The sequence below is a fragment of the Aythya marila genome (assembly GCF_965140915.1).
Source record: "Aythya marila genome assembly, chromosome: 4".
NCBI lineage: Eukaryota > Metazoa > Chordata > Aves > Anseriformes > Anatidae > Aythya > Aythya marila.
In genome coordinates, this window is record NC_139045.1 from 11,325,366 (window position 1) to 11,344,055 (window position 18,690).

General features: G+C 38.4%; 1 protein-coding gene across 1 annotated transcript in view; it reads right to left on the minus strand.

Annotated features, from left to right (window-relative positions):
• MMRN1 (multimerin 1) overlaps positions 1–18,439 on the minus strand; it is a 41,587-nt gene extending 23,148 nt beyond the window's left edge. Inside the window, exons 1-3 of the mRNA XM_082760091.1 lie at positions 17,783–18,439; positions 4,311–4,430; positions 1,725–1,831 (exon numbers count right to left, since the gene is read on the minus strand). Of these exons, the coding sequence (XP_082616217.1) occupies positions 1,725–1,831; positions 4,311–4,430; positions 17,783–18,336 (781 nt within the window). The 5' untranslated portion in view covers positions 18,337–18,439. The remainder of the gene's footprint in view (positions 1–1,724; positions 1,832–4,310; positions 4,431–17,782) is intronic.
• Between the last annotated feature and the right edge of the window lie 251 nt (positions 18,440–18,690).

Sequence of the window (18,690 nt, forward strand, 5' to 3'; positions counted from 1 at the left end):
TTACAAATGTCTAGAAATTGCTGTCAGATGGAAACAAGTTTTTCTGCTGCCTAGAATGTTGTACTGAAATCATTATGTATGGGTTAACTTGGTTTGAGAGGGAAACTAAAGCAGGAGTTTTGAATTAGCGTTTGCTACAACCAATCCACATCACACTAATGGTGCCTTCCCAAGATCCAAAACAAATCATTAGAATACCCTGATTCCCTTAGCACAGAAATCCTTCAATAAATGGTTCTGTTGTTAAGCAGATCAAGCGCAGACAGGCCATGTGGAGGCCTCAGGGACTCTGGAGAGCCACTGTCAGAGCTTACAACATCTCTCTCCCTACCATTGTAGAGATAGAGTGCCTGAAGACAGGGCTCTTGGACTCCCAGTTGTTCAAGTTCATTAGCTGATGTCCCTTCATGGGAATTGAATAATACAGGCAGGGCTTGTGCTGGTGGTCTGCCCCTCATGGGAGGGAGGATTCCAGTAGCAGGGAAGAGGAGCATTTCTGACATAACACCTTTCATCCCAGTCTCTTTAAACACTTCTACAAGCATTAATTAATTAAATATCCCAGTGCCCCTGTGAGATAAATGTCATCTCAATTTTCTAGATGGGTAAACTTGGGTATGCAGATTATAAGTAGCTTCCCCAAGTTATTCAGCAAGTCAGAAGGGGCTTGAAAACAGTACCCGGGAGATGTAATTTCAAACCCAGTCCTGTAACACTTGACAATGCATTCCTTTATTCTTGTTTTTACATAGATACCACTACAAATTGAATTAATAGCTGTTTTTTCCTGGTCAGTGCTTCCACGTTGTTTTGATGTCATTTCCATTTTATCAACTGTATTCTGACCCCTTTATAAGCATTTTTGAAATTTATTTTTGCTAATGTTTGAGTTTTTTAAATGCAAATCTTTAAAACATCTGATCCATGCTCATTGGACAGCCTTGCTGACTGACTGTGTCCCCTGTTAATATCTGACTCCATACTCAGCTACACAGAAGAGAGTTCTGTGCCTGCTGAGGTTCTGGCTCTTCAGCATTAAAATTTCCCTCCTGGATGTGAATAACAGTGATTTCTCTTCATTCCTGTACATTAATTTTTAATCACAACCCCTACTTTACCACTGCTGATTGAATTCCCTACCACATCTAATGGCCTTTCTTGTAATATTCATTCATTTAAAATATGTATGCTGATGCCATATCTTATTTTTCAAGGGCAGCTTGTTTAAGGCCAGCAGCAAAGAAATAGCTATTACACAGATGTTAAACTACAGTATATTGTCATATGTTTGATCACCAGGGCAGAGGTAAAATGTTCTATTTTATTGAAAAAGGACACAGCTATATATGGATCACATGTAATACTGAGTAAAATTCAGTCACCATTGAACTGAGCAAAATTCCTGCTCGATTCAGAGAGAAACAATGTTGGTACATTATTTTATCATACGTGTGAAACATATTCTTAGATACTGAAACTGAAAGCCAAGGGGTCACAGTGCTGCAGATGAATTTTACAGTAAGCATTCAATACAGGACCTGGGCTTAATATCCTAGCACTGTAATACTCAATAATTGAAAGGTTGAAAGAAGAGAAGCACTGAATGCAAACTCCATATTTCAGCAAAATGGAATCAGGCTGAAGATTTTGTGAGTTTTAGACGGGAAGAAAGGAAGTGATGTTCTGCTTAAGCTGATCTGGAAATTAGTACAACTCTCACCTACCCATGGATTGGCAGTTTTGCCCACTGTACCCAGGACAGCACTTCCACTCCAGTGATGTTACTATTTTATGCTTAGTTCTGTAGGCCACGTGCGTTGTTGTCTGGGACCTGCAAAACAAAAAACTTTTTAAACATGTTTTAGGTGACCAAGGAGGAGTTGTAGGATACCTGTACATCAACAATATATTTTCTTATGTATTCTTATGTTTTCATTAACCCATTGAAACTGAAAGTGAAGCCTAACTAGGATTTGGTGTTTCAATAGCAATCAGTGTTAGAATTGTACCCTTCAGATCATCTGCATAGGTTTTAAAGAAAACTGATGGCTGCTTAGGGCTGTCAGATTTCTTCCCTGAATATCTTATTCAGGACGCAAATCTTAATAACTGTTATGTTATTATAATTAATACATACTACACTGGACAGAGTGAGACAAAAATAAAATTGTGGAATCCTGTTTACTTTGAAATCAGTAACAAAAAGCACTTATGATGAATCTGTGCCATGCCAGTTCATATTAAGTACATACCAGAAGCCTTCCATTCTGATTATTTTTTTTTGTAGGTTTATAGATGCATTATTCTGATAAAATATGAAAATTTCCACTCTGTAAGTTGCTGAAAGGAGGGTATAGCTATGTAGATGTGACGCCTCTGTTTTTACTGTAGGTAACTGCAGAGTCAGCAGCAATTTTGTTTCTGTGTTCCATCACATTCTGTATGTCCTGGCTACACCATCACTTCTTTTAGCTTTCTGAAGTTCAGAGAAGTTAGTTTAGAATGAGCATGCTGCAACAGAAACAAACTACAGCAACTCCACTTGTCTATTTTAAATAAAAAGTTTGAGTAAAAAGTGTATCAAATGGTTCTGCTAGTTGCTAAACACTACCATGAAGAATACTTTAAATCTCAGAAAATACAAAAATATAATGTCTACAGAACTCTTGGACATACAATCCCCGTCTAAATCATGCAAAAGGTGGCATATTTGAAGACTGGCAGACCAAAAAATGCCTTCCCATTGAATTAAAAAAAACATGCCATCTTGTTTTATACAGTTGTTAATCTTGTCAGCCTTTCACAAGGAATGCAGTATGGTATATTAAAATTTGTATCAACTTTTGGGAGCTTTGCATGTGTCCCCAAACAGCTTTGCCTCTGAGAAAAGGCTTTTCAGCTGCAAGAACTCAATAAAAATTAAGGTGAACTGAAATCAAGGGATTTCTTCTCAATTCTTTCACCTTCTGGATGCTCTTATTTTATGGTACCATTGCATTGTTCTGCATTAGTATAACTGATTCCTGAAAGCAACCTTAAAAACAAATGTCCCTAAAAGAAGTTAATCAGAAATAAATACTACAAAAATAACTTTCCATGTAGACAAAACCAAGAAGTGTATATAGCAGAGACTTATTTACAGGAACAGCCCAATGAGCTCATTTTCCTTAAAATAATAATAATAATCAGAGATATTGTGAATCTTCCAGGTTTAATTAGAAAAAAAAAGCTGGCAACATTGCAACCACAGGGCTCATCCCACAGTTTTGTGATGCAATTCATTATATTTCAGAGTTCACAAATCCTAAGGACACTTCTGTTCCAGGTTTCACCTCAAAGCTTTAAGCATGTTCAGTCCTACCACCTAGAGGGTAATTCTCAGAACAAGCTGGTTTGTAAGAAGCTTCTGAAGTTTTTCAAGGGAAGAAATGTATTACAGCCTCTGTTTTACTGGTGCTATTTCAGGATGCCATTTTCCAGTCTCAGGCACTAAAATCAAACTTCATTTACTATTGAAATCTAATGCGTGAGAATCCAATGAGGCACTCAAATCACAAAGGACAATCTGAATATGTTTAGCAGTTGTTATTTACACATTGCATTCAGGCCAATTACTTTGCTAGGTTCACTGCCTGAGCAACAAAGCTGTGCCACAAATAAGCACCCAGCAAAGATAGTAACAAAAATATTTATGCCATTCTGAGAAAGCCTTTTGCTCCAACAATGCACTAGCCTAGAAAACTGCACAGGAAAGAGTTTCATTCCCATACGTGCTTTAAAGCCTTGTACCTTCTCTTGTAGTACTTCAGAAGAGAAGAGAAGGCAGTGGGCTTACTTGAAGGCTTTGAACAGATCAGAGGATGCCAGAGTGAGGGCGTACCAAGCCCATATGGCAGAGCTCAAGGATACTCCCAGTCATGAGCTTTTTCACTTGCTATGTTGTTTACTTGCTATGTTTACTTGCTTTACTAGCAACACATTATGATGAAAATTCAAAACACACTCTCTGCTCCCTCCTGTGGTTGGTGTTTTTTTTTTTTGTTTGTTTGTTTGTTTTTGCTTGGTTGGTTGGTTTTGTTTGTTTGCTTGTTGTTTTGTTGTTGTTGTTGTTGTTGTTTGTTTCATTTGGTTTGGTTTGCTTTATTTATTTATTTATTTATTTATTTATTTTGTGTGTTTTGTGAATGTGTGGGTTTTTCTTTGTTGTTGTTGTTGTGTTCTGTTTTTAAATTTCTGAAGTTGTGGTTGTATTCATTAAGCATATGTGTCACTCTTAACCTCAAGTACTCTTTGTTCTGTTGTCTACACACCTCTGAGCACAGGATCCAATAAGCCAAGTGCAAGGCTTCGCTCTGCCTGATGAGAAGGTTTCCAGGTTGTCCACTACTACTGTAGGTAATAGTCTGGTATGGACATAAGCGCACCAGTTTCTGTAAGAAAGAAAATGTAAATATAATTAATGTACAAATAACATTTCACACAATATGATATGATACTTAGAGGGGAAGTCAAACTCATGATTTAGGGATAGGAAAGTTATGAAAATAAAATTTGTTTTCTCTCAGACTGACAGTGTAATCTTAGGCAAATTACTTAGTTTTTTGTGCTTCAGCTACTCATTAGCAAAGAAAGCAATCATTTTTACACCTCTACATCTTTTTATATGGTATAACAGATTTTTTCTTTGTAAATGTTTGTGGAACACCAAGGCAAAAAAGCCTTTCTGGACTGCAGTAATCACAGATCTTATAATACACCTACATTTCCGACCATAGAAACTGTCTCTCCAGTAGTCAAAGGATTCTTTAACAAGGTTCCTAATCACCTATAGGTTCCATTTTGCAGATAGATATTTCAACTCTTCCTCCCTTTTCCTGGAAATATTGTCAGTACAATTAGACTGTGTTTTTGAGTGCACTTTGAGGTCAAAGACACGCATGACTATATTGTGCCTTAGCACTGCCTTTGCCTGTGCCTTTTTTTTCCACACCCTTTCCTAGAGGGAAGTTACATATGAAACAACCAAACTGCTAACTGCAGTACAGAATTATGGGAGCTGAAAAGTGTAAGGCCACTTTCTTTTAAAAGTAATTTCAGGTAATATCAGTAATTGCTCCGTCAGACTTCAAGAAGCATGTGGAGAACACTCTCAGACATATGGTTTGATTTTTGGGTGGTTCTGTGTTGACCACAACAATCCACTTTCTAGTTCACTCAGGATGTTCTGTAATTCTGTACAGATATGAAGCCTCCTCTATTTCATAGCTGTAGTAAGGGTTCTGCATATTCATACCTGATATTATAAAACATAATTTTCTCTGAATTGCAGCACTGAGATTTAAATTAAAAAACAAACAAGCAAACAAATCAGAAATCTATCAACACATGAATGTCATAGTAAACAATTCTTAATAGATGAATAAAGTGATGCTGGTCCAGACTGGCAGTGTTCTTTTTTTTTGGGGGGGGGGGACCCCTGACTAAAGATGGTGATTTGCTTACGATTTGCTTATGATTTAAACTCAATATACAAAATATAAACATCTAAGTTTCTGAATAACTTTCAGCAATTAACTGATAGCATATAAAGTCTGATCAGAAGACATATGAAGTGATAAATACACCTCAGTTCAGTACCATACCTCTTTTACTGTAGCAAGTTATCTGTCTAGAAAGTAAGGGACTAAGAGTAAAGAGCAGAAAGGTGTCTTACCACATCTACAAATCAAGACCCAAAAATAGGAGTCAGATTTTAAAATCTGGGCAGAAGTGGATCATCTCAACCTGCCAGTGCTATGGTTAGGACTTGAACTCCTGGCTCCCTCTCCTGCACTCTACCCTCACATGCAGACCTGACAGCTCACCAGAGCTGGACTAATAAGAGGAAATACAGCAATGTTGTCAGTGTTTTATGCAGTGTATGTGGAGGTACAGGTTTTAGTAACTGGATTCCATTTCACATCAAAGTAAATGTGATCAATGAGAAGATAAAACAATGAAAACAGGCGTAAAAAGCAGCTGTAAAATATATGAAAGTCCTGGAATACAGAGAGGTCAGTTAAAAAAAAATAAAAATCTACTTTTTAAAATTCATAATGTAAGTCCAACAATTATCATTACTATTGAAAGCAGCCAACTTCAATGTAACAGCTACTGGAACATACCCATTTGGAGATGCCCTCAAGGAAAGATCAGTACAATACATTCCAAACTTAACAGTTAAGGATTGTTGTTTGTTTTTAAAAATAGCCTAAACTCAGTCTCTGATTTCCATCAAAAATTTAACTCAACTTGAATAGATTGTTTCTGTTTAAAATATTTAACTCATTCTTAAGCTCTGTGAGTACAATGGTTGTAGCTGTTCTCACATGACCCAGCAATCTTTGATCAGGCTAAATTGGAGGAAATATCCACAGAGCCCCTGGTGTGACTTATAATTAGGTTTATGCTACCAATGAAATAAGCTCATTAAGAGATGTTAAGAATGTAAATATAATTTTGAAATCAAATGGTCTGAAAAAATGTAGATCTGAAAATAGAAGATGAAGCATAGCGGAAGAACTGTGACAAGCTGTGTTAATGCAAAGGCAGAATGGAAAACAACTCTTTTGCATAACAGGAACTTAAACCTGAAAATCTTCTTTACTCCATGGAATAATATGTTTCAGATCAGCAACACAAGCTTCTAACATGTAGATTTTATTGAAAGCTGCAGGAGTCTCTTGTTTGTTTTGCATTGGGTCTGATTTCAATCAGGAAAACTGTATTTAAAACCAAAACAACATCTTCATGGTGTACAACAGAAATCCAGCCTGAAGAGTGTAGTGCAAGTCTTGACAGGCGTAAAGACAATGCAACAGATTTCATCCTTTTCTGTCATGTGCTGACCAGCAAAACTCACTCATAGCAAGGTGTCAAAGAATACCTTTGAATCCTCAGACTTTTGAAATGGCCTCTTTGCTTGTGATATTTGCCATGGTATTTCCAGCTCAAATATAAATATTGCTACACCAAATATACATCAAGTGGTGTTTGACCCTATCTGAGAAGTTGGGCATAATATGAAGAGCAACATTTTTTTTTCTTGTGCAAGCAATAAGCATACAAGCTCTGCAACTCCAGCTGGCCTGAATCTTGGGGAGTTTATGGACATTGCAAATTCAAGGTCTGTGTAGCTTACAACCTGTGGAGCCTGCACACATGGCTGGAGTAAAATACCTACAACTGACAGTGCTAATGGAACCTAGATGGTGCCTATAAGCCTCTCTTTGCCTTTTGGGATCTTGCATGTCCTGTAAGGCTCATTTGAATCTTGTATTAATACCCTACTGGATAAGTTCTCTTCTCTTTTGCTTATACCACTCCTATTTCTTTTTCAACAGAGAAAACATTCCTGTGAGGCATTCCTTCCTTTCCACAATTGGTCAGAAAATAGGTTGGAGATAACTGTGAAATAGAAGATTTTTCAGAGCAGTCATAAGGAAGGTCTGCCCACACTGTGTTTCCTCCATGGCAAGAAGCCCCATGCCCAGGCTAAATGAGTAAGTATGTATGTACATGTCCTTCTGTCAGCTGGGAAAATAAATAAATAAATAAATAAATAAATAAATAAATAAATAAAAATATTCTGAAATATGGGACAAATTACTGGAGTGTTTCCCTGTGTTTAACTGACTCATCCTAGGTGAAGCTATACAGCCTGAATTACTGGACATTTTGCAACTTTAATGGGACTCGATTCTCAGCAAAGAGCAAGTTCCTTGTCTGTGTCATAAAACTGTGGAACCTGGGGAGGTCTGCCCTTTGGTGCACAGTTTCTTAATTTACTACGCAGATTTCCAAAGCTTGACTGGAGGGTATATGAAGGAAAACACCCCAGCTGGTCTGAAGCAACTGTATCACCATGTCCTGTTACACGTATTTCTGGGCGCAGAATCAGGGGACTGGCAGTCATGCCTGTCTGCAAACAAGAGCCCATAAACTCATTAGTTCTCCGCTGGCGCATTGCCAGCGCTCTTAAAACCCTCTCAAATTTTTAATTTTTTAATTAGCAAAGCCTCTGCTCCGCTTCGACAGCAGCCCGGCAGCCCTGCCCGAGCGACCCGCTGCCGCCAGGAGGAGCTGCGTGAGGCGAGGCGAGGCGGGCGGCGCTGCCGGGAGGCGCCGGCAGGTGGCGGCCGTTGCCCGCAGCGGCGGGAAAGCTGTGGCCGTTAACGCCTCTGTGCGGGCTCCCGAGGCTGCTGAGGGAGGGCAGAGAGTCTGTTGACAGGAATAGTGGCCAAAGAAGGAAATAAATTTATGTTCGCTTCCAAATCCTGAAGAATGAGAGTGCTCTGACTTCTGTCCCTTTCTCTCTTTTTGTCCTTGAGGATGTGCTCTTCATTCACTTTTTAGGTGAAAATAAATCCTCTGGTTTTGAGAAATTAGGTGATGAGGATACGCTGGCTTGCTGGTAGTTATCCAGTCTATACAAGGATTGTTGTTAATACTTTTGCAGTCAGTGGAAATATTTCCACAGCAGCAGGCTTGGTGTTGGTAAAAGGGGAAGTGCAACTTACGCTATCATCGAAAAATGATAATTTCCTGAAGGTGAGAGGGTGAGTGGAAGTTATGAGACTTCAGTGACCCCTTCCACAGCACACCGCTGGTTTAAGCTGTTCCTTGGGTAATTGAACAACAACACACTGCTGGCTAGAGATCAAGTGTAGCTGTACACAATTTCTTCCCATTGCTTCTAAGCACAGACCATACTTTCAGACAATCCTTGTGAAGTCCTAAAGCCACACAGAAGGAACACCAGTGGTAGTTGGGACATGAAGGGTAGAGTTTTCATTCTGTATCTTTCATATTATATCTGAAAATGAGTTATTTTTATCCATAAGTAAATTAGATTACCTGACTTTTAATAGAAATGCTATTGAATCAGCACAGCTGAACATCATTGAATCATGAAAATGAGATTATTGTGTTGCTGAAGGAAGACAGCAGGACACAGAGCTGGAGACACTGTTAAAGCCAGAGCATGGCTTGGTGGCCATGCCTCATTCAGATTATATGCAGCTGATGGGTATTTCATAGAACAGTTAATGAAATACAAATCCCAATTCTACACCTGTTTTCATTTAGTGTCTTCCTTTATACCTAGGCAAGGAGAATGTAGAAAGATGCTATGAGCAGCTATAGTCAGTGCCTTGGAAGGAAAGGCTGAGGAACTGTGGCATGTTCAGTTGGAGGAAGGAAGGCCTTCAGGGGCACCCAACAGCAGCTCTGCCCCAGCTCCACCCCAAGGATCTACAGGGACCTTATTGAGAGGTTGGTCCTAGAGCAATGTGTGGCAGGAGAATGAGAGGAAATCTGCACAAATTCAAAGAAGAGATGGTCAGACTGAATATAAGAAGCTTGCTCCCCACAAGGACAACCATGCATTGGAGCAGGACCTAAAGGTTGTACAGTCACCAGCCTTGAACAGGTGAGCCTTGGAACACAAGATCTGACTAGATCGGGCTTTGAGTAACCTGGTCTGATCTCATAACTCACCCAGGTGTGAGCAGGAGGTTGGACTAGAGACCTCCCAAGGTCCTTTCCAACCTGACTGATCTATGATTCTGTGAACCTATGCTCTTCGCTTATGCACAAATACAGTTTAGGTGGTATGATTGTTCTTCTGAATATGGTACCATACAAGCATTCATATGGAAGAACACGTATTGAAGTTGTGTGGAAGAAGCCAATCTTTTTCTAGCTTTTCTTAAGATAGGACATTTCCAAGTATGAAAGAGTGTTACACAGAGGACCTGGATTTAGGTTGTATAAAGTACATTGCCGTCATATATTTTCAGCTTCCTTTAACTATTCTGCCAAGTTTTGGTGAAGAGAGATAACGTTGATTGACAAAATGTTAACACTCAGATTAAGAGGAGGGAAAGCATCCTTGAAACCTTTATGTTTATTTGTTTGGTTTGGTTGGTTTGTTGGTATTGCATGGGAGACCAGATTTTGGCTTCAGCAACTTCTTTTGAACTCTACTAGGTGACAAAGGAGACCTCTGACCTTTCCGATACTAGTCAATCATAGCCTTTTGGCTACATTAAAAGAAGTATGGCTAACAAGTTGAAGGAGGTGATTCTCCCCTTCTCAGTGAGACCTCACCTGGAGTGCTGCATTCAGCCCTAGGGCCCACGGCATAAGTGAGACATGGACCTGCTGGAGCGAGTCCAGAGAAGGGCCAGAAAGATGTTCGGAGGGCTGGAGCACCTCTCCTGTGAAAAGAGGTTGAGACAGTTGGGGTTGTTTAGCTTAGAGAAGGCTGTGGGAGACCTTCTAATGGACTTCCAGTCCATAAAAGGGGCATACAGGAAAGATGGAAAGAGACTCCACCAGGGAGTGTACTGATAGGACAAGGAGTAATGGTTTTAAAATGAAAGAGGGTAGGTATAGACTAGGTATTAGGAAGAAATTATTTACTGTGAGGGTGGTGAGGCAGTGGAACAGGTCGTCCAGAGAAGCTGTGGATGCCCCATCAAGTGTTCAAGGCCAGGCTGAATGAGGCTTTGGGCAACCTGATCTAGTGGGAGGTGTCCCTGCCCACTGCAGGGGCTGGAATTAGATGATCCCTTCCAACCCAAGCCATTCTGTGATTCTATGATTCTATAGCAAATTCTGAATCTTTAAATGAACATCAGATATCTTTCTGAAGTATAAGCTCTACTTCAAACAGAAGTTATAAAACTGAATCAAAATTGGTTATTTTTCTCTGTTTTCTACTCAGCTTCCTTAGTTCTGAAATATATGAATTTACTAATCTCAGCTGAAATGAAAACTCACTAGAAACTGGAAAAAAAAAAAAAATAAAAAAAAAAATAAAAAAAATAAAAAAAATAAACAAAAATCAGATTGGGAAATCTGTTTTATGTCCTGATTGGAATGACAAACCTGGATGACCTCTGAAAATTACATTTTTGATAGGCAATACAGTACAGTAAGTGATGTTAAATATTTTATAGGATATGGTTTTTGACCCTGAGAAACAGTTGACTTGTTGACACTGAAGTATCAGCTGGGGGAGTTGTACCATTTATTCCATGTTTTTTGTAGGATTTGGGGTCTTGACATTTTGTCCTGCCTGTTACAAAATACAAATTCTACTGTCATCATTCATTTCCTTTTTTTGTATGTACTGTGCCGAAACCTTGGACTGTGAATAGCCTCTTTGTCTCACTCAAATTTTTATTTACTGTTGTGACCAGTTGTGTTTTTTGTCTTGTGCTACAAAAATTAATTCACATTTTCCACTTGGCTAGCATTTTACCCATCAGTTTTAGCATTAAAAAAGATGGCTTGCTGCATACTGCATTAGGTCTTTTAGAACTTATTTCACTGTGTTTGAAGCCCCTCAAAATAATCAAACTTTTCTAAAGAAGAAATTTAAAATTTTAAGAAGATTTCCATTAATCTGGATTGAGAATCATCAAGTAAAACACTTTTGAAAATACAGTTGAACCGATTTACATTTGAAAATCCAGTCAAACCGATTTTTGTTTGTTTGTTTGTTTGAAGTGTCTTAATTTTTCTTGTTCCCCCCCCTCTGGAATATAGATTTGTTTTCCATCATCTATCTGGCACAGACTACAGAATTCATGGTCTAATTTAATCTAACTCTGGTCTAATTTACTGACACTGCTTCTCAGATGACCTTCAGTGGTACTGGTTTTTGCTATTTTGTTAGTCCTTTTCTAATCTACAGAAAAGGAGATTGCAGTATGTCAGTAATGACTTCACTCTGAGAAATGTTGAAAAAGAAAAAGTGACACAAAATGAAAATGTTAAAATAGAAGATCCCATCCCAGTTCCCAGGACAAATGTTATTCTTTTTTAATTTGTTTAGAGTATTTGGGCAGCTTTTCTTTTCTTATTTAGCTTCATTCAATGGCTAAATTGCCTCGCTAGTTGCTTTGTACCTGATTTGCCACTTACTCATGCAGAACTGTCTCTACTCACTGATTTCTGTGGAGCTTTTTCACAAAAAGAATCCAAGCACAAGTCCATTAAATTATATTTTTTTTTCCCCCAGGTTTTTCCTCATGACCTATGGTATTACTTGCTAGGAGTATAATACAGCATAGATGTTATGAGATCTGGCAAAAGAAGTGTCTTCATGAATCACTTACATTCTCTAACTAGCAACACAAACAATGCCTTTGGAAAACATACAGGGACACCTTGCCACTGTTCTTTTCCTTGCCACATCTACTCCACGAATTAGAGTGTCAGTTTTCTAAAATGTTAATAATATTTGGGTTTGTGATAATGCAAATTTTCTGTGGAAATTTGAGCAGATGTTTCTGGTGTACCTTAGGTGGAATTATGTTTTTTTTAAAAAATACCTTTTGCAGTTACCGGGAGCTAAATCCTAACACCCTGTCCAGTTTGTTAAAGTAACTCTAATCTATTCAGTGAGATGGAGAGATATAAATAGGGATGGAAAGCATTCTCTTCTTAATCCTCACTGTTTCCATGGCAGATGAAGCAAAGAGCAACAGCAAGGATAAGCATGAGCATTGATGCAGTAGTCAGTGTAATTAAATTAATGAAAATTAATGGAAACCTTTATTAACTTCATTAAAGTATTTCAGAAGTCATATGCATAGTAGTGCTTTATCTAAATCTGATCATAAAAAAACTAAGTAACCAAACTCTGAGGAAGCAAAGAAGTAAGGGACTAAGGGGCTGGGACTTTCCCTCTCTTTTAAGTACCATGTGAGTGTCTCAAAAGCAGTGTGGGTGGAGATGTATTTTTTCTTTTCCAGCGCTATATTTCCTGTGCTACTGAAAAGTCTGTCATGATTGTGCCAAGCCATCATTGCTGAAAGGCTGTCTGAGAAAACCAAAACTATGGATTTTGTTACTTTGAAATTTTTGTCTAGTTTTCAGAAATTACAATTTTATCACCTATATTCCAGAATTGCATGAGCATATATTTACTATTTCTTCTCTCCCTGAAAGACAAAATATCCTATAGGGTCACTGTGGGAGACAGTACAAGCTGGGTCTCCCTCAATGATTTCTTTCAGGTACTGGAACTACTTGAAATGTGAACATTGCAGAGTTTCACATTTAAACAAACTTTAATTCTTTCTGTGCATGGGACATCAGCAGTGGGAAAGATTTCCTCAGTGCATGGGATATGTGATATAAACTGATATAAAGAATATGTCTGTGAATTGCATGAACCCTCTGCACCTGCTGCCCTATACCAGTGTTGCTGTACAGCTTGCAGTAGTATGTGATCTGCACGATGTGGTAAGGCACTTGGCTACTTCACACCAGCGCCCTCAGCCACCTGTTAATCACCGATCTCTAAATACTTGTGTTAAAATTCTCTTTGGGGTTACATTTTCTTGGTGCCATGCCTCATGCATCATTATGGAAGTGCATAATTATGTATTTCGCTCCCCTGTACTGAATATTACTACTACTACTATTTACTCCCCTGTACTGAGTATTACTACAACTACTATTACTATTTTTCCAGGAGTGCAATGGGAGCAATGCTGTGTTCAGCATATGCAGGGAAATTAGATTGTGGACTCATAGCCATACTTAAGAAGTATGTTCAACATGCTGCTGGAGAAGAAGCTATCATTGTAAATGTCCTCTACATGGCTGGAGTACAACACTGTGAGGGCAAAGCGCTGTCAAACATTTTCTGACATTTAGCCACCAAGGCAGCCTAAGTAGTAGTGTAAGGGATTCTTTCTTCCAGGTCCTATTGAATACACCTAGTGAGGCAGAAACTTAAGTCATACATGAGTTTTATTTATTGTAAATGTACAGTGATGCAAAATCCTAAGGAATCCATTTAAGAATTGTTCTCTCTGCTCCATTAAAAAGTGACATGATCAAAAGAGACGGTGGACCTTACATTAGCCAGGCAGTTAAATCAGTTTCTATGCTGCTTCTGTATTTGAAACATCTGCTGAACTTAACCATTCATTTCAATTCACCAGTACACTAGAAATTCTACCAAGCCAGTAAAAGTAAAAGCAATTTCTGGGGAGAAATCCAGAGCTCTGGTCTTGAGAATGAAATATTTCAGCACTCCTATCACATATGACAGTTAAGTAAATCTGTCCCTGGTGCTGACTTTATTAAATCTTTCTGTACTTAGTAATAAAATACTGTCACCTCACCACTACCCATGGTAATGGCAGGGGAAGTCAGTGAAGACCCTCAGTGGATTCATGATAATTGGAAAATGTGGAATATACACGTACTAAGAGAAATGAGTAATACAGAGCCATCCAACAGTGTGGAGGTAGTGTGGTTAATTTACAGCCTGAATGAATGTCTCATGTATTCAGAAGCTGCCTTGAATAATAATTAATAAAATTGGCTTCAGAATGAAAGGAGACTGTGCTCATCCCAAGACTCAGCCTCAAACTCGCTCCAGAGTCTCATAGTTACTTGGTCTGTTTTATACAGCAAAATCCTTCAATTAAGTCCTTTCTGCAGGCTGAAAAAGATGTATCTCACATGAAGTCAGTTGAAAACAATGTATCATCAATTCTCTTCTTTGACACTAAATTGGTGCTCACATTTAATTTAACTCAACACTGGAAAAAAACTCTGCTGCTGAAGCACAGCTTTAGTTTTCCAGCATTACTCATCCTAGAGGGGTGCCCAAGTAGTAAACAATTAGGAGTAGGGAAGTTTTTAGGAGCTAGCATATTTAGATTCCTCTGAGATACATTTTTTTTTTTTCCTCTGTAAATTCTGAAATAATAAGTCACCATCACCAGGCCTGATCTGCACTCACTGACTTGCCGTCCTGGCTTGACGTCTGCCTTGAAGCCTCACCACAGCAGCACTTTGTGATTTGGCCTCTGGGCTGATGCTAGTTGCCATATCTGAGTCTTCCCTGCCTGCATTTGTTTGTCAGTTGTCAGAAATATTCTTCAGGCGCAGACTTTGAAAATGCATAAAATATTTCCAAATCATACTATTTTGACATTTTCATGGGAATTTTGCCAAAATAGAATGAACCAGAAGAACTTTATTTTTAAATCTAGTTCTAGCATGTGCATGATATATGTACATAGTCTTATCCTCAGATAACATAGAGCAGAGACAACTGAGGGAAATCTCTTTATAATTAAGCCAATTGAGTACACAATCTTTTTCCTTCAGAAAGAGGGTATTTTGGTAATTAATCTTGTACAATGAGCACATACTGTATCTTTTGGGTAACCTGACAGCCGTGGAGACTCTCTAATAAAGCATATTACTTTATTATTTTTTAATTATAAATATATATATTTTAAATTGCTTTCCTTTATTTTTCTTACTCTTGTCTCCCTGACTTCTTTATTTTGGTCCTTCTGTATGGAATCTTTTAACATCAGCATTTCTGCACATATGTTAGCACAATGGGTTGCCATAAAGGAGAACAGAATCATGCAGTTTCTACAAAGTCACCTCAAAATTCAGGCTGGGATAGGGACTATCACTACACAGTTGCTTCAATTCAAAATAAAACCAAAAAGCAAATAGTGCTTCCAAATTTCCTCAGAGGTAGTATGCTTTACAATTGTGAAATCTGCTACTGACTCATTCAAGATGCACTCAGGAATTAGAGAAGTAAACCTCAAAGGTAGCTGCATGTATTTATTGGAAACTTTAGTGCATCTCTTTCACTTTATTTGCAATAACGATGCAAAAGGGCAAAAAAAAAATAAAATAGGAAATGTGCTAGAAATTAATGTAATGTGTAGTCAATAGCACCTGCACATAATAAATATAAATAGTTGTTTTCTTATGCATAGTTTCTCAGCAGTAGTTTTCCAGATGCTTCACAGCAGTGATTGGTAATATTGAGCACACCAGACATTTTTTTTCATGACTTTACTGAAAAAAAGTCGAATTGCAAAAGACTTTCTTATTTATCCAAGTCTAATTCATAGGGAAAGGGAGAAAGAACAGTGAAGTGACTCAAGTCACAGTGACAAAGGTCAGTGACAAAACTGCAAGATAAGCTCAAATCACCCTATCTGGCTGCAAAAGCACTTGTATGCAGTAGGAGGACTAGAGTTGCAAGGCAAACATCTTAATGTGTGAAGGATAAACCACCCCAGGAACAGTTTAAAAAAGAGAGTGGGGGTTTAGCATTCGGTTTTATGCTGGGGTTTCACACTGTTACTCAATCCTGTAATATCATATGTAAACCTTGCTTTGTGTCTAACTTGCTTAAAGCACTCAAACAAAATAGGACCTTTATGCAGGCTGCACAGCAGGTTGCTCCTCAACCACTCATGAAATAAGGTGGTAGCCCACACAAAATTGCTTTTTTTCCTCTACACAGTTGCAACCACATCCCATTGTGATAAGTAAAATGTGAGTTCTTCTTCACCAGAGACTGATTTTTCACTTTCTGCTTTTGTACCTTATGTAAAGGGTAGAAACAATACTTGCCAATTCACAGAGTTTTTCTGAAGATTAATTTCACTGGAATATTATTCTTGAGAGAAGCTGAGAAAGTTAAAGTCTCTAGCTTAGCATATTCTAAGGCTTATTTAAATGGTGTATAGGCTCTAACAAATAAAGAGAGCCCACATAAGCCAGGTTATCTCAGACGCTGCCAAAAACTGTGATAAGGTGTTGTAAGAGATGACATTCACTTCTAAAGGAGTATGCTAGGAAAGCAGCCTGGGAAGCATTGCTTCTTACTGGGTATTTCTTCTGCGCCGAGGTGAAGAACTCCTTTGCTTTGCATCTTTCTGGCATCACTTCATCTATGCATGATCCAAAAGACACTCAGGTCTATGGGAATCTTTTCTTTGCCTTGGAGGAATATTAGCTCACAGTCTCACATTGCAACATAATTGTAGGAGTGTTTCTAAGGAGTGCTTTATTCCCTTTTTGTGAACTTAAGAGAAAGAGTTTTTCCATATTTTGGATGTTAGCATTTGTCAACTACAATCAAAAGAAGGAATCTATATTCTGAAAGCCCTCTATCCTTAAATATGACAGAAAACCACCAGTCTTTTGTGTCTTCCATTTACATCAGTATCTGAATATATATCAGTAATTACGTGAAGCTTATGACAACTCCAAAGTCAGTATTAACATCCCCATTTGAGTTAAAGATATGGGAGCTCAAAGAAAATAATTGAGTGTTTAGAGCTATAAAGCTAGCCAGTACAAGTTGATATACTCCATTAAGCATAGCTATTATGTATTAAGCTATACAATTCTGAATGCACATTCACCTGCAGCACTATTTGCTATAAGTTTTTGTCACAGAATAAAATGCTGCAATTGTCACACACTGTTGTATCTTTAATTGTTTGTAATTTCAGAGTAGTGAGGAAGTTTAGAAACACAATCATTTTTAATAGAATGAAATCTTGCATTTAAAATTTCTTTTACCCACAACAAAGAAAACAACGAAATTTTAGTATGCACAAAACAGAGACATCTATTGTAGTCCTTTTTTATCCATATGTGTTAATGACTTTCCTGCTGATTTTGAGATAAGTACCACGAGGAAATAAATATTTCAGTCTTTACTCTGTCACAATGGTTTTGACTGAGTAAATACTGTAGGTTTGGTCCCTTGCTTGTTTTTTTCATGATCTTCCTAAAGCTCAGAAAACAGTTTTACTTGAAATTACTGGGACACTTGCCATTTATTTCACTGGAAATTAATGAATAGCATTGCTAAACAGTACATAGAAGACAAGAGAAAAAAAAAAAAAAAAAAAAAAAAAAGTTTAGTTTTCCTTACTTTCCCCTGGTAGTTTGAGAGCCAGAAGTTTTAGAGTTGGCATCGCTTTGGGTATTGGTGATATCAGTGCTGTAGGATGACTGCTTGAGAGCTCTGTTCCCTGCTGCTCTATCCTGGCTTGGAGTGACCTCTTTCTGGAGAGGGGTCTCTCTTGCATTGCTCTGTAGAGATGTCATTTCGCTGCTAGATGAGCTTCTCATCTTATCTTTGTCAGAGTCCCCATCACTGTGTCCATTTGACTGGCTTGCAGGGATGGAGGTTGTAGAATTGGAAGTTTTCTTCGCTGCTTTAATTCCCAGAGTCTTGTCTGAAGATGCAGAAGTGGGTGCCTGTGATGCACTCTCCTTGGCAACTTGTATCTCAGAATAGGGTGACCCTGCAGTTGTCACTGCATTCACAGAGCCAGGCACTGCAGTTGGAGATGGGGTCATGTCTGAGTAAGTTGTTGGGCTTTGACCACCTTCCTCTGTGTTCCAAAGTTTTCCTGGGGTATTAAATCCAAGGTTGCCACTCTGGAAGTGCAAAAGTAGCAGCAAGAAGATAACCTCCTTCATTCTGCTAGTTTATAAATGCTAAGGATGTCTCACATTTATTTCCCAAGCAAGAACCCTGTGGCTTTTCTCTCCTCCTGAGCTGCTACTCATACAGCAAAGAGCCTACCCAGAGAATGTCCTGCTGGGGTTTATTTTTTGTAGAAAGGAAACAGGTTTTGGTGTTTCAAAACTGACAGAGGAAGCCTGGTTTCCTGTTTCTGTGGATTCCTCTGCAACCTTTGACCCCTTAGAGAGCAGGAGCCTGGCAGCCTGTGTAGAAGGAAAAAAAGAAGTTTTTTGCAGAAGGCACAGGATAAAGATTAATGGCACAATAGAAATGTGGAAAAATATGTACTGTGAAGTAATCCTGAGGGA